Genomic DNA, 16,367 nt, shown 5'->3' with positions numbered 1-16,367 from the left:
CAAATGGACTGAAATAATTTCAGTGCCTAAAGAACATTGTGAAGCAAACTGAAATTTAAAGCTTTTCCTCAAGGGAATATTAACTTAAATAGATTAGTCAGTTCTGACTAAATGTGACCATCTTTTATGAGTACAAAACAGTCTTAGTGAGAAAACCAAGAACCACCATTTCTTAATAATACGATAAAGCAACTATGTTGATGACTTCTCTCAAAATATACAATTGTGGTACTAACCATTTAAAAGCAATTAAGCACATCTTACAGTTTATCCACCATGCATCCCAGAGGGATGAGGGTCTTATAAATAATTAAGAACAAACTGGTATTTTAGATAGCACAAACATTAAACTCCCTAGTTTAAAACACTCAGTGGTTATCACTGTTTGAAGACAAACTGGATCTGCTAATCATGTTATTTAAAAGCAGAGGTCTACCTATACTGATTGTATATTCAAATGGGGCAGGGAATTCCTTCCTCTTCATGAACTACAGAAGGAAGGTAGTTCTTATATTTCCAGAATTTAAGAGTGATGTTTAGAAGAATTAAGAGTTAACCGCCAAAAGCGCAGCTGAAGGCTTTTGCAGTGGGTAAGGTGAGAGAAGATCTTTCTCCATGGCTACCTCTCGTACCCTCTCCTTTCCAATTTCCATACCACACAACGGTTTTGGCCGACAGATACTGATCCTACCCTAGATACAGATCCTTTAAAACCTTCCCCATTCAACCCTCTAGCCCAATGAAGAGCAAGACCTTTCAACAAAGCAAGATGTAAGATCAGTTTTCCAAAACAGGGTATTAGAAAACACATCTTTAAGCAAAAGAAGAAATAAGTTCAAGCAACACTGTGCTGGGAACACAACCCTTCCAGAAGAAGAGGCTGGAGAGATGTAAATACTGTGCATATGTGAACACTGCACGAATTTTATTGAGATAACCATATCAGCTTAATGCAACTAGTACAAGTTTATGTATGAATCAGCTTGCACAGAGTTTTAAAAGCCTTATTTATGTTTGACTGAATTCAGCAAGTCCACTTTAGTCTATTTAATAAAGTCCACACAGAGCTTTACATTTGTTTAGCTAGAAATTGAGAAGGTTTACATTAAACAAACACAATATATGAATGAGACACAGACACAGGGTAATAGGAACTGCCATAGCAAATAATTTAATCCAAAATCCAAAGATGACCAACCAAAAATTATCAACTGCTTCAGAAAGTCACAGGGAAATATAATGGAGTAACTTGCTCACAGGGCATTTTCTTCCAAATCCCCAATATTCTGTAGGTCTGACACATTCAGATTTATAGTAATTATAATTTCTTGTTGCATTCCACTTAATCAAATAACCTCACAACCCACATATTATTTTTATGAAACTCAGTAAGAGCCTTTTTCGATGGAAGAATTAATCTATTGTGACTTTCAAAACTCTATATTCTTCCTCAAATGCTACAGCTCATAGATTTTTACTTCTGGTTTAAAATGTCTGGTAAGCTAAAAACCCTAAGTTCTGCATTTTGGGTCTTTCCTGTTCATTTTGCCTTTTCTTCCTGTTATATATTTAATGTCTCCTTGATACAAAAACAATTTCTCTCAAATCAGAAGTTCAGAAAGTTTACCCCATGCCGTTTTCTACATTAGCAGAAGCAAAGAGAGCTCACCGTCTTAGAGGAAGGGGTGCTACCAGTTTTTAGGACTGTATTTCAAAATATAGCCAAAAAAATGTTTGTTTTGTTGTTTCACACTACAAAACAAATACAAGCCTATTTTAATACTTGCCTGACCCCTTCAGCATTTAATCTTAGGCTTATTCCTCAAGTCTGATTACACAAGTGGATACAACACCAAAACCTACACAGAAAACTTCACAAGAGAGAGAAATGACGTGCAAGACAAATGTACTGTGGTTTTTGAGTTCTGTAAAATAAAAAAAAATATATATAACTGTTCGATTTTGGAAATATCAGCCAGGATTCCTCTGTCCTATCAATCCATCCTGCTTGAGGCTCACTCAAGATTTGCTGAATTCAAACAAACTAATCATGTGTTTTAAAAGCTAGAAATGTAATGAAATATACTAAAAGGCCCTCAGAAAGCAAATATACTAGAAAAAGCATTTCTTATCTTTTCTATTTTATGATATACTTCCACAGCATAAAAAGGTCATTTATACTACTCTGTTTTCTATTTTAATTCCATTTCAATTAATACTACTATTAATTTGGGCTAAATGTGGTATTTCCCCTGAAATACAATATTCTTACTCTAATCTTGTTGCTTTCACATGATAAATTGCTTATCCTAAAGATTTAAAATCCATTATTTTATTTGGTATTCAAACAAAATAAATGGTTGATAAAACTCCAAAAGCTTTGTACCATGGGGTGCTTAAAAAAAAAAAAAAAAAAAAAAAAAAACAAAAAACACAAAAAACCACACACAAAACACAAACAAAAAGAAAACCAGGAAACAAAACCCAAAACCAAACAAATGTTATCCAAAAAGGAAAAGATAAATAATTAAATTATAATCAGTAAAGGAAAATAGTTAGTGAGACAAAACATGCACAAAAAGATAAAAAAAGCAAAAGTGAATTTTAAATTGCTTCCAAACTATAATCTGCATGACAAAGGAACATACTTTTATATACAACAGCAAAGCAAAACAGGGGAAGCACAAAGACTTAATAGTTCCTTTTGAGCATGGAAGTATTTCTTGCCATGAAACTAACTTGCACGGTTCTGCTATATGCGTACATTTCAGTAATAACAGTGTATGTTTTGAAATAATGTTCCCCTAATAACCTTTTTGGCAAATACTAATTTGGGGTTGTGTTTCCAACAGAACTGATCATAACAGGGAATGCCAGATGTAGATGTGTCAAAACATTTGTTCTGACCTGCTGATACTGTGATTTCAGGAAACTGGATAAAAAGAAAGGCTATGCGTAGACTTTTCTTGTTATCAGTTTACAACAACGAAGTACTAAATTTGGAAATAAACAGCAGAAGCTTTACTAACTGATGCTGACAAAAACATACTGCAAGTATTACTCAAATACTGCAGTCAATTTGGATTAATAAAATAAAGGTTTGTTGAAATCAGCTGTAGTAAATACAATCACTTCTTTCTGCCCCAAGACATCGAGATTGTATGATGAGATTCCCAAGCAGAGGAATATGGCTGCTGTGCAGCTTTATACAACTACCACATCTTGCCTGTCACAGGCAAGGCTGCAGTCTGTTATTCTAAACAAGAAATTCCATGAAACCTCCTGCAGAAATACCAATTATTCTAGACCAGCGGGTTTTTTTACAAACAAGATACACTATCACCTTCCTACACACACAGCTAGTTTGAAACCATTACTTTAAACTCATAGCAGTCAGTACTCGTTAAGTTTAAAAAAAATTATTTGTTTTTTATTTTTAAATGAATGCAGTAATATTTAAATTTTTTAAATTACGAATTGTGCCCCAGTAGTAACAGAAGCAACCTCTACCTTGGTTATCTTTGGCAGGCTTTTCAAGGCAAAGAAATGAGTCAGCTTTTTCCTGTAGCTTGTGTTATACTTGCTGGCGTTTCCCCAGCTTTGCAAGTCTCAAAGTATTTCCAAGTGCTAGACATGAAGTTACACCCACAAAGTTTTTACAGAATGCCAACATTTGTCCCCATCGTGGTTAAAATTTAACCAAAAGCTGTAATTGAAGTACAATGAAATGTCTTCTATGCATTCTGCTTTATTTCAGCTTGCTTTCTTTACAACAAATATACTTCATGAAAAGCTGCAAAACAATAGAATTGCTAATAAAGCAAAAAATGCCACATGAATATATTCACACAGATGATTCACTTCATCAGCAAGAGAGCATGCGTTGAAATAGTTTACAATTAGCACTCTAGATGTGGTTTCCCATTTCTCCCTACTACTTTGGTGGCTTCAGCAAACTTTTTCCTGTAGTTCTTACAACATACCGAAATTCACTAGGAAGCCTTTCAACAGTTAGATATACTTCTATCATCCAGGGGGGGACGACGACACACACCACATTTCACACAGTTCTTTAATTTTATATTGTCACTGCATTATTCCCCAAACAAAGCACAATCTTAATAATAAATTAATAACTGGATGTATTTTCCTAGCATAACAAAACTAAATAACATGAACAGATTTATAAGAAGCTTATGGATCAGCATCTATCCAAGCTGAAACTCTGTTTCAGCAGGAACAAAGGCAAATAACCCACTCTGGACCATCCACTTACCACTTACTCATATAGAAAGGGAGAAGAGCAGACCATGACGTGTCTGCTACCTTGACACACACGTATGTATCTTGATCCTAGTCTTTAACATCACAGATTTTTTACACCAATACTGCTTTCACCTTCTAACAGAAACGAATGCTTATGCTTGATATCAAAACATATTTTGTTAGTCCTTAAAACATTAAGCTAGACAGCAAGAGTCAGACAAAACAAAAGCTATGCCTGAAAAAATTATGGGTGTACTGAACTCCCACATTTCTACCCCTCTCCCAATTATTTGTGAATTTGAATTACAACACAGGCTGGTGATAGTTACCCTGTGACAACATACTTTTTGTTCAGGCTTAAAAAGAACAATAATTAAAACCAACCAAATAAATAAATAAAGCACTCATTGTTACCACATACTAACTCTTAGCAAGTGCTATCAGGGATGAAACCTCAGGACACAAGTCAATCCAAAAAGTCCTGGATGTACTGCCTACAGACAAAGACTCCTTCACTGAAAAGCTGTAATAACGTGAAACATTTTATGTGACAGCATTCAAATTACCCTAACCATAGTCAGCAGACTGCCTAATCACTAATCCATAATAAAAGAATAATTATGCAAGATTTAGCTTAAAAGTTTGGAAACCAGAAAATCCCAAGCCAAAGCATGTAACCTACAACTTGTCTCACAGTATTTCTCACACCTCTCAACAACCTATGCTACACTGCTGGTGCTGCAGCAACCCAGGTCTTCCAGGACCAGCTAAGGAGAGGGTTTTTTTAAATAAAACTAGGACAGAACGGTTAAGATATTCAACAGTATTGTAAGTAAATCCGTTTTTAAAATACTCTGCTTTGAAAGCTTGATGGGTCTAGAGGACTGTGGTAAAATCTTTCACAATTAAAGTTCACTTGCAAAATAGTCACAGCATTGGCACTGGTGCTGGTTCAAATAATTTACTACTTTTTTTCTCCTATTCATACATTCCTAGCATGATCCGTGGCACAGTAATCACTTCTCAAACGTTTATAAGATGTATGCAGTTCTCAGTTCAACTAGTCAAAAGTAATATATACTGCAAACAACTTACAGATACCCCATTACCAGCCACTTCACTACTAATGTATTCCAGAAAATTGGTCTTAAATTTGAATGTCTCAGGACAAATTAATGCTAAGCAATCTTCATAGAAATTGCCAATACAGAGGTACCAGCCTCTGAAAATAACTATCTGTAAAATGTAAGGCAGGTGGGTAACGCATCCATATAGCTAGAGCAATACTATCAGGTACTACTGTGATCTTGGGTGCCCTTTTTGGTTATTCTCAGAACACAAAACTCTATTACAGTAAACGAGAGTCTTTTTCAACAAACAGAAACCTAAGTTTATTAATCCCATTGCTTGATCGATCACTGTGCAAGAAAAACTTCAGAAGCTTATATCTGAAGTAACTAAATTCTACCTGTTATTTGGTTAGTTACTTTACAATGTTGGCAGTAAAGTTTTACCTAAAAATCTCCTCTGCTCTCATAACAGTTTCATGTGCATCATGACAGCAACATGGCTATAAAATACAGGCTTAAAATACATAATCGCAATACCTTTGTTACCCTCTAGTGAATAAAGCAGACTTGTTCTATTAGAAAAATTAAAATCAATAGTTACAAAACAAAAGAAACTATTTTAGATTACCATAATCCCCTTAGGATCTAGAAAACTATCTACTATATTGCAAGTTACCCACTGCATTTGCTAAAATTATAAAGTGGTGAAAGACACTGATTTCTTCACAGATACTGAAGAACTCTTCTAGTTTAACAGGAACAAAACCATGTTTATCTAGAAGACACTCTGCCCAAGCTATACCAGTTTTACCTTGTGACAAAGATACACCCCCCATTACATCTTCCTTCAGTCAGCAACATGAGAATTAGTGCCTTCTGATGAATCAACAAAACTGCAAAGCAGAGGTGAAACAGCACTAAAGAAAACATGTTTAAAGCCATGACTCTTAACTGCCTTAAATTAAAAAAATCCCTACCTCTGAGAGTTACCAATTTTTTCATCCTCCCAAATGACTGCCTTCAAATTGAATGACAAAATAATTGATATATTTAACCCTAATTCATGGTTTCCATTAAGTTGCAAACTGCACATCCCTTGGCCTCAATCCATTTAAACATGGTAGAATGAAAGTGAGCCCTAAATACAGTTAGTCACCTACTAGAGAAGTGATCCCATAATGCGAATATTTCAGCAGTGCCTTGAAAATAGGAGACAAGAATGATGCTGCTCAGCACCGGTTTTCTATAATGACAGCTCAGGTCTTCTCAAGCTCTGAGGCCGTCAAGACTTTTTTCACAAAGTAAGCACCATGTATCAGCAGAGGAGCAATTTAAAGAAATTAAAACTGTTTTCCTTAAATTCCCAAACAATCTTTCTCTGACAAGGCTTTGCCCTGGGAAGGAGACGCAGTAATTTCCTCAGGGATGGGGGAAGAAGAGTTTGCATTTCTTACACATTCACTTGCCTTAGGACCAAAAAACAAAAAAACCCACAGAAATAAACTGAAGCAGCCAAACATCCCTCTGGGTCTAGTACACAATTTAGCTATTATTTGTTGGGGTAAAGTGTGCTTTGAGAGGAGTTCTTCTACCTGAAGAGTCCCAGGCAAGATCTGTTGGAAACTAATGAAGTTTTGGGATAGCAGACTACAGATGAGAAAAACAATTTCAGCTTTCAAATCTTCCTCTACAGACAAGCCAGAGACTTCCCCCTTCCCACGCTCCTTTTTTATAGGGGGAAAACTGTGAAACTTAAGGTTCTTGGATATTTACATCGTATCAGCACCTACAGCATTGATTACAGCTTTCATGTGTTTCCTTATAAAAATCACAAGATATGGCAATGTTAACGTGATCCAAGCAGCGTTTCTCAACCTCTTGTGAAAGGGCAAAGGTCATCCAGACAAGAAAACAAAACCAAAGCCCAAAGTATTTTTTTTTTTTTTTTAGGGGGGGGGGGGAAATGAATCCAAAAGACCAACCTATGTAATAAAATGATAGTTTTATTGAAAATTATCAAAGTTTAGAATGTACAAGTCAGACATCTGCTACTTTTATTCTCCCTTAGTATGTTTGTTTCCTTGCTTGCGTGTATCAGAACATGTATATGACATTTCTGTTGGGTTTGGCTCCATTTTATTTTAAACTGTAGTTGCTCTGTTGACCGTTTTCTGATGTCCAACAGACCACTTGCTGGCAACAGACCAAGACCGATGCAGAGACACAATGGGACCAACTGCAATTCTGTGCTCTCATCAAAGTCATGTGAAATGACTTGTCACAGTGCCAATATAGTGAACACTTTCCTGCATCACCTGAGGTATCAACTAGCACCATTATTAAAAGTCTCAGAAGAAAGCAGTTTGGATTTGGTATGACCACAAAGACTGGGCTAGCTTGCTGCTAGCAGAGGTAATCTTCCTTTCTTGAAGCGCACTGCTGAGGTGACAAAGCAGCACTCTTATCCTGCATTCTGCAAGTAATAAAAGATATTTCCTCCACATGTATTAGTGATGGTATTTTGTTTTGTCTAATAGATGAATGTGCATACAGCCATGTGGAAAGCCATACCATGCTTACAACTGCCTAAAGAAATGCACATTTCATACAGTCTTCAATGCAGAAAATATACAAAAAGGAAACATCTGTTTTACCCAAGATGAAGTCATTCGTAAGTAAATAAAACAATTAATTTAATAATAATGGGGGGGTTTAAGAATTAGCTGGTCTTCTTTGCTACCACCCAGCTGGATAAAATACACAGCATGCACCTGAGCCTACTCAAAGACACAGAAGTGTCACTTTGAGAGCTGCAGAAAGCTGGAAATACAAAGAATCCTAAATCAAACCATTTTTGCAAGCAAGGATTCCTAATATAATAGAAAGTACACTGAAGACTTCCAAAAGGAATTTCTGTAGTCCTTTGTAAAAGAAAAGTTCACATACAATTTAACTGTGTCCTACGAGAAGGGATTAATGCTGCAGCTGGACAGACAAGAAACCTGCAACTCCTGTATTTCCTCGAGAACAGGGACCGTGCCCGCAGGACGCCTGCGCCAGCGGGATGCCTGTCCACCAACACTACTTGTCAGCACCTAAGGCAGAGCTTCCTTCTTCCTTAGCTCTGCTGGCAGCAGGATTCTGAATGCTGTCCAGGCAACTCAGTGCAGTGACAGCCTGCATAAAACCACCGAGCCAACAACAACCTGTTCAACATTACACCAAGATCTAGAAAAGGACACCTGTCTACAAGAAAACTTTTAACAGCTCCTTAGAAGAAAAATTGGGCTGCAAACCTCTGGTTCCTACAGGCAGATGTGACTGTTCATTTGACCACAGGGAGAATGTTATTAATACAGAGATAAGCCCACGTTCCTAACAGCGAAAATCCCTCAGATCTAGTCCTAATGAGATGAGCATACCATGAGCTTCTCACTAGTCCCATAGCGAGTGCTGTCAAATACATGCCACATTCAGCATGCAGCTCTGAAGTAAAGCTAACAACAGGGCAACAATACAAAAGGGGCCAATGGGATGCACTTCATCACTATAATATGCAGTCCTGGTTCTCCAGCCACTGAAATACAGCCCACTTGGAATGAAGTAAGAGCTGCTAAACATATGACAATACTGTCCCACATTCAAGGAAAAGAAATGGCCATGTGCCAAACTTAAATTAATCACCTAGTTTCTGGAGGCAGACTAATTCAAATTGATCAAAAAAAGCACAAAGAAACCACACTAAAGCTTTTGCAGGGCAAACCAGTTAGAAAAAGAAACAAAAGACATCGTTACTGTATTAGTTTTTAACCAACTTGTACTGAGATTTACTAAGCATTGTAACAAAAGAACTTAAGTTAATGGTTAGAAAGCAATAAAAGACACAAATAACAGATTGTTGATAAATGTCAAGAGCCAATGGCCTGATCTCTGCCTAGAAATCCCATCTAAACTGGCACCTCCAACAGAAAGAAAAAAAATAAACAACTGAGAAAAATGAGCTAGGCCTTTGCAAATTTTGGGGTGGGTTTTTTTTTTGTTTGTTTGTTTTGTTTTTTATTCTTTCTTTCCAAAAGATTACATAGAAGTAATTATAAATATATAAACAAAATGGGTACTTACATAAAAAAAAAAACCTGTCTGACAAATAACGACTTTTCTTTTTTAGAGGTTTTAAACAGCAAGATGTAAAAAACCCTCATCTTCTGTGTAAGTTATCCGTTCAAAAGAAAAAACTACACTTGAGAGTTGAAGCTTTATAAATATAAACAAATGTTCAAAATACATAATTTCTCTTCCCAAGGTACGGAAACACTTTTTCCTCAGCTGACCCTTGGAAGCTGTGTTTGACAGGGACTGCAAGTCATTACATCTGAAGGTGCACTTAACTGCACGTTTTATTGAGGTTACACTGTGCTTTGAGCCCCTACCAGAATACAGAATAACAAAGCCAATATAGCAGGAAGGCACTAAGGTCATTTTGAAAATTAAACACTTTTTTTTTTTTAAATCATCATTATACACACGTTTATAGTGAAGTGAATATGGGATAACCCTCCCCTTTGATGAAATTTATCTTCTTAAAGCAATGTCAAGCAATACCTATATTACAATGTCTATTGGAAAAGATGTAACAAAAATAATTTTAAATCAGTGACCAGGAGTAACAACAGAAATGATCATACTGGAAAAAGAAAATTAAGCGTGGTGAATCCTGCTTTTCAGTCAAAAAACCTGTTTTGATTACCCATACAGAATATAAAGTCATGCTACATATGAAGTATTTGAGGTTTTCATTAAATCTGTGAAAGCCACGGGACACCAGGTTTCATGCAAGTATTTGATTTCATGAGAGCAAAGAGCTATCACCTATGTAATAACCTCATATATAGGAAGGTCCATACTGCATAAGGTCTAGTAGATTATAGATTCTTGCATTAATGGGTCATTTCCTCTAAATACATACCATCATCACAACCATTTCAACAGACACATAGTTGGGATTTTTCATACTTTTATTTTATTGTTTTTTACACAAAGTTTAAGATACATTTATAATGTCATTCTTACCTTCACATGCCAAAACAGAAGGTCACAGTTTAAATGGGCAAACTATGAACCATCAGACTTTATAACAGACAGAAATTCCTAACTTCTGCTTTCCTCAGATGTTAACAATTATTGTAAATTATTAGAGCTTAAAGAAATGACATGCAGGATATAACATATCAGCAATCCTGGCAGGCTTAAGAGAGTTGGATTCATTTATTGCAGAATGGTTACATAAAGATGAAGCCCTGAAGAGACTGTTATATTATCTACGTTGATCTTCTGTATCTCACAGAAGATCTGAAACGTTTCATCACCCAGCCTATAATAAGCCTAGTAATTAGGCTACAGTGTTCTAATAAAAAACCCTAAGCTGCTGTATATGCAGCAGACCACCACAACAGCCAAGTCATATGCAACAGTGGGGAACTAATTATTGGCAAGATTAAACTTCATGATCCCACCAAGCAATTCATACTCTGTTACTGCATATGAATTCCTCTACAGCACTCATGATGAATTTGATTTTAAGCACTTCAACAAAGCCTAGCAACCAAACAGTTATGAAAGACAGCTTCCTGTATCACTTCAAACAGCTACAAACATGATTTGAACACTGTAGAACATAAACACAATTCTGAGACATTTAAGTCTGATTTATTTAGTTCCGAGCCAAAGACAAATTAATGGCAGTTTATATTGTCTTAAAGTATCCCATATAGAGAAACTGACATGAAGACTACCTGGGAGTGAGTAATCTTTAAAAAGTTTAAAAATAGGTAGCTGATGTTTCATTTCTAAACTGAAAAAAGAATTCAGATGAGTTCGCAAAAAAATGTAAGGGGCTATTAGAAAAACTAAACCAAGAAACAAGTTCCTTACGCTTCACTCAGGTTTGGCTTTATTTAAAGGTAAGACCAAATGTCCAAAAGATAAAAACCAGTAACACTCACTTAAGTAACAGGAAAGACATTGGTGACATTTTAACCCTTGGTACTAAAATGTACTAGTAAGACGAGGGGAAAAAAAATATACAGAAAACAAGCAACAGGAACATTGCATCAATGCAAACAAAGAAATCTTCAAAAAAATTATACACAAAAACATAGTACTTGCAGCAGGACATTAGAAACCTGTTTTGTGAACTATATACCTTCTGCTGTCTCTGAGCATTCTTACATACTTCTCTGTCAGCCTATATCAGTAAGTATTTCACTGTTTCTGTTTTGGGATCCTTCTGCTTTTCAGTTCATCAGAACTACTTGCTCTTGGTTGTTTTGCTGAAGTCCAAGAGAAATAACAACGGCCTTGAGTTGAGTCTCAGAGTTCAAGAAGCAACAGGTGCTCAAGGGAATCTTCAGCCTGGGTCCCTAGCACAGCCTCTGATAGTGCACGACTTTTTTCCCCAAACAAGAAAATGGAATTGAGATACAGACAGCCTGAATGAAGAGCACGAAAGCAATCTATTCAAGACAAGAACTTCCACAACTTCTGGTTTTGGGTTTTTTCCTAACACTGTAGAAGTGTCCCTGAACTTAGGTTGATCGCATCCTAATGGGACTTGTTTAGCTTTCTACTTCGTGTTACCCTGGATGCCTCACGGAAGCTTTCCTGATCAAACACAGAGCTCTGATTTTTCTTCAAAAATCATGGAAGGAATCCACATTTTAAAAAAACAAGCCCCCCCCCCCGAAAAAAAACCTGAACATCTATATGACTATGTTTTACTACTATAGATCATGTTTATCAAAACTTTGAAATAAGCCTCTGAACAAGACACACAAACCAAAGTGAAATTAGAGAAGCCAGTAATGATGTTCATCCCATTTACCTAAGACACTGGTGGTCAAAGGATGACAGAGGAACCCTTCCAAAATCATCACTATTTCACTACTGTCTTCATGATTTGCGAACCAAGACTCACAAATTTTTTCTCTTTACAAACAAAAAAATTTTGTTCTATGTTGAGCAGAATATTTACTGCCAAGCAAAATGATTTTTTTTTTACTTTTCATCTCATCTACAAAAACTCCAAGACTTTTTAGTTCAATCAAAACAAAGCCTTCCCTCCATCCCAATTTCTTAGCACTGTCTGTATCTGACCACTGAATAAAAAGTATAAAAAAAAAACCCAAATACACATACACCAAAACCAAACCCCAACACACATGGGCAATACACTCATGTACTTCTAGTTTTGTAACAAAAAAATCCTACATTTTGCATAAGTCATGAGCCTTTGTTCGTGTACTTTTGAAATGTTAAAATCCTTTGCCTAAAAGAGATGTTTGATACTCAAGCTAGCAACTACTTTTCTTCTTACACATTTCTTTTGTCTTCTCTTTCTTCACTTTCCTGTTTCTAAGTCCATGTTAGAGTGGCATGATCTGGTTTTCACTCCCTTTTTTTACAAGGCGGCTGCTTTTAATAAAGAGGAGCCAGTGTTCTACTAATAACAGACCCTTGGGGCATCATCTTCACTTTCACTCTCCCAATTTTTATTTCCTTCCACAACTTACCATTTCCTTTTTGTAGACACTCCTCTCATTCATCTTCTTTTAGTTTCAAGAATTATGTACTTTCCTGAAGTACCTCTTGCATCCCTAATTTTCTTTCCTTTCTTACTTGCCCTATGCTTTTTTTAGGCTTGCAATTTTGCGTCATTACTTCTTTTCCCACTATATTCTACTTCTAGATCATTTAATCATCACTAATAAAATAAAGAATTTAAAGCTATTCTTATAGCCATTCTCTTAGTTTTAAACTACTTCACTCTCCCTTTCTGCTCATTCTGAAACCTCAAAAGAAAAATCAAAACAAATCCCCTTATTTGTACCATTTCTCATTACAATTCTCTCATTCGATCCCACCTGTAAGCATTTATTGTAAAGCAACTATCTTACAATTTGCAGATCCCCTGGAACCACATTCAACTGATATAATGCATTGTATTGAGAACTTTACAACCTGAACAGAACGCATAAGGCTATTGTTTGCCTTCCTGTAAACACTTCAATTTTCAAAACAGCTCATGCTAACTGACAACAAAAGATGTTTTTAACTATACCACTGTGTCAGCATACATTTGGGGTTTTCTGTTTGAAGACACTGATGATACGCAACTCCCTTTTTTGCTCGCTGGTGTCTCATTCTTACTTATACCATGACATTGCAAAATAAAGACTCCATATACTTGGGCCAACGTTCTTTTTAAACATTTATTTTCAAGGGTTTGGAGCACATAGTGTTTGTTTAAAATAGGTTACAGTATTAAATGTAATTGTAATTGTTATGCCTTAAAAGAAACACAATATCCATTCTAACAAACTCAGTTTAAAACCCCACACTAACCTCAGTGCTACTTAATTTGTAATAATTAACACAGAGAACACTCTAAACAATATGCTGGGAACACAATGTGGCAGACAGTTGAAACTGTATCCATAGTAAACTTCAGGAAAATAGTATTTTTTTAAAAAATAATTTTCTGATAATCTGACCTGGTCCAAAGATCACTCATTTGGGGGGGGGTGGGGAGCAGGGAGGAAAAGGAGGAAAGCAAAGGTATTACAAACTAAAATAAGGTCACTTGTTAATTAAGTTTATTCTATTTTACCCTTTTAAACCTTAAGAAAATGGATTAATAGTGTTTCTTTATCCTGATAATCCCATAGAGTCTTAAAATACATAAGACCATTTTGCTTGTTGTATGGGTTCCTTCCTATTTGCCTGCACACTGAACTTTGTGACAAAATAGATTATAAGTTTTTTCTAAATATTAGTTTGTTGGTTGGTTTTTTTGTTTGTGTTTAACTGTGTCTGGATAACACCAAATCGAAATACGGTACAGAGCCTTGATTTCTGACTCAATTATGCATGACAACTAACAATAGAAAACCAACTATCTTATTTTTAAACTAAAAGCATAAGACAAACTGAAGTAGTTGTTTTACCTTCCGTGTCTTCCACAGACACCTAAATCCTCAAATGTCTTGCATGTACACACAAAAAGTCTTCTAAAAATCATACCCTTAATAAGGCTACTTACAAAATTATGCATACAATTAACCAAAAAGGGAACTAAACACAATATTGATTTAAAGGAAAAAAAAAAAAACAAATCAAAAAGGTATGAAGACAATCAGCACATAGCAGGGTACATACAACTCAATATCATGTTAACTTGGCAATGAGCTTTACCAGACCAGAAACAATCTGCATATAACCTGATTGCCCCAGCCATAAAAGACACACCTAAATTTGACAAAGACAACAGCTGTCTCAGCAAGATGGCACATCACTGTTACATGAAGTTGATCTATGAAGTCATTTTCTTAGAATACTTACCACTAAATCCCAGTTATTTTGTTCAAGCAACGTTATAGCTTCATCAATATTTTCAATACCAGTACATGCCTAAAAAGAAAAAGAAGCAGTAAACAGAATTAAAAGCATTGATCAAGATCAAAGTATTAATACTTATAATTCAATTAATTTCAGGAGGAAAGGTATAGATCTTCCATTTCTGTTAGGACAGGTTAATCCAGAAATCAGATTTCAAGTTTTAAACATCGAACATTTGGATATAATGCCCCATTTCACCAGAGGATTCTTGTATAACCTTGTGCAAGCCACCCAGGGAAGCAAGACAAAGTAGTTATTTGTAAAATTAGGACAATAGTGCTATCCCATAAAGGTGTTTTGAAAGTTCAACGGTCAAAACTATGAAACACTTATTATCTTAAAAGGGAGCACAAAAATACTTTATACTTAAAATGATGTTTGAGATGGCTGAAATATTTTGTCTAAAGCCAGAAACAAATACAAACCCCACTGCCTCCACCATCATCATACAACCCTACTCACTCTGGGTGTTACACAGTGCAGTGTAAGAGAAAAATAAGGTGCTACTAATGCATGTATAAATGAGCACCACTTGTGAAACTATTTAAAGTGAAGACTATATAATGAAACATTCACAATGTTTTTCTTTCAGGCAAAACGCTTGCATGTTGTTCTAGCCCTATACTCTGGCTTTACCTAGTTCAAGAAATCTAATACAAAGCATTTTTGAAGTAGTGATAACATCCCACAAAATGGTATTGTAAACTGAGTTTAATTCCAAATACAAGAGAGCATCTCTAGTCTGGAAAAAACCTTGATGCAGCATCCTGCTTGCTTTGTTTTGATACCATACCTTTTCAACTATTCAACTTCAGCAGGAAGAGCAGTACTATTCATTCTGCCACATATTTGCTATTGAAGGATATCACATATATTTCACCAGAGGGGAAAAATAGAAAGAGTTAAGTTTCTTTCTGGTATTTATCTTTCATCCTTATCAAAGCTATGCTCTGTATTCAAGCACACAAGAGGAGTTCAGACTTCTACAAGATCTAAAACATGATCATGTTCCTTCTGCTCTATGGCACAGTTATATAAGAAGTTTATGTAAACTTTATAAAAACTACATTAAAAAAATCCAACCTTTTAACAGTAATAATACAGGGTTAGATAGCAGCAGCAAACAGATCAGTTTTCCTGATTCCAAAGATATAAAGGAAAACCAGAACTGTGTAAGAGAAAAAGGGGGCTAGGCACAAAACCAGACACCTTTTCCTCTCAAGACATAAAAGCCATCAGGTCCTATTTTTCATGCTCTGTTTTTTCTCCCATTTACAACAATGAAGAAATAAAAAGAAAGAAATCACAGAGAAATTCAAGGCAAATTCTCTCTTCCCAAATTCAAAGCTGAAGAATTCCATGCTTATGAAGCATTACATGCAGTATGTCAACACAAAATGGACCAGTCTGGAGGACTGCATGGAGCACAAGATGACATTTTAGAGAATTTTTTTTGCCTGCAGAGGGGAGGCAGCAGTTTCTATTGATCCACAACGCTCTCATGGCCAGATTGATTCTCTCTGGAACCAAAGTTTCCTCTACTGCTCATAGCATGTTTTGTTAATCTGAATTTAAAAA

General features: G+C 35.8%; 1 protein-coding gene across 1 annotated transcript in view; it reads right to left on the bottom strand.

Moving 5' to 3' along the window:
- Positions 1 to 16,367, bottom strand: part of FAF1 (Fas associated factor 1) — a 171,608-nt gene that overhangs the window by 140,085 nt on the left and 15,156 nt on the right. The window contains exon 2 of the mRNA XM_080406277.1: positions 14,733 to 14,801. Coding sequence (XP_080262403.1) covers positions 14,733 to 14,801 — 69 coding nt within the window. The remainder of the gene's footprint in view (positions 1 to 14,732; positions 14,802 to 16,367) is intronic.

Source organism: Falco punctatus (assembly GCF_963210335.1).
Source record: "Falco punctatus genome assembly, chromosome: 11".
Lineage (NCBI taxonomy): Eukaryota > Metazoa > Chordata > Aves > Falconiformes > Falconidae > Falco > Falco punctatus.
This window is presented reverse-complemented; position numbering and strand designations above follow the sequence as displayed.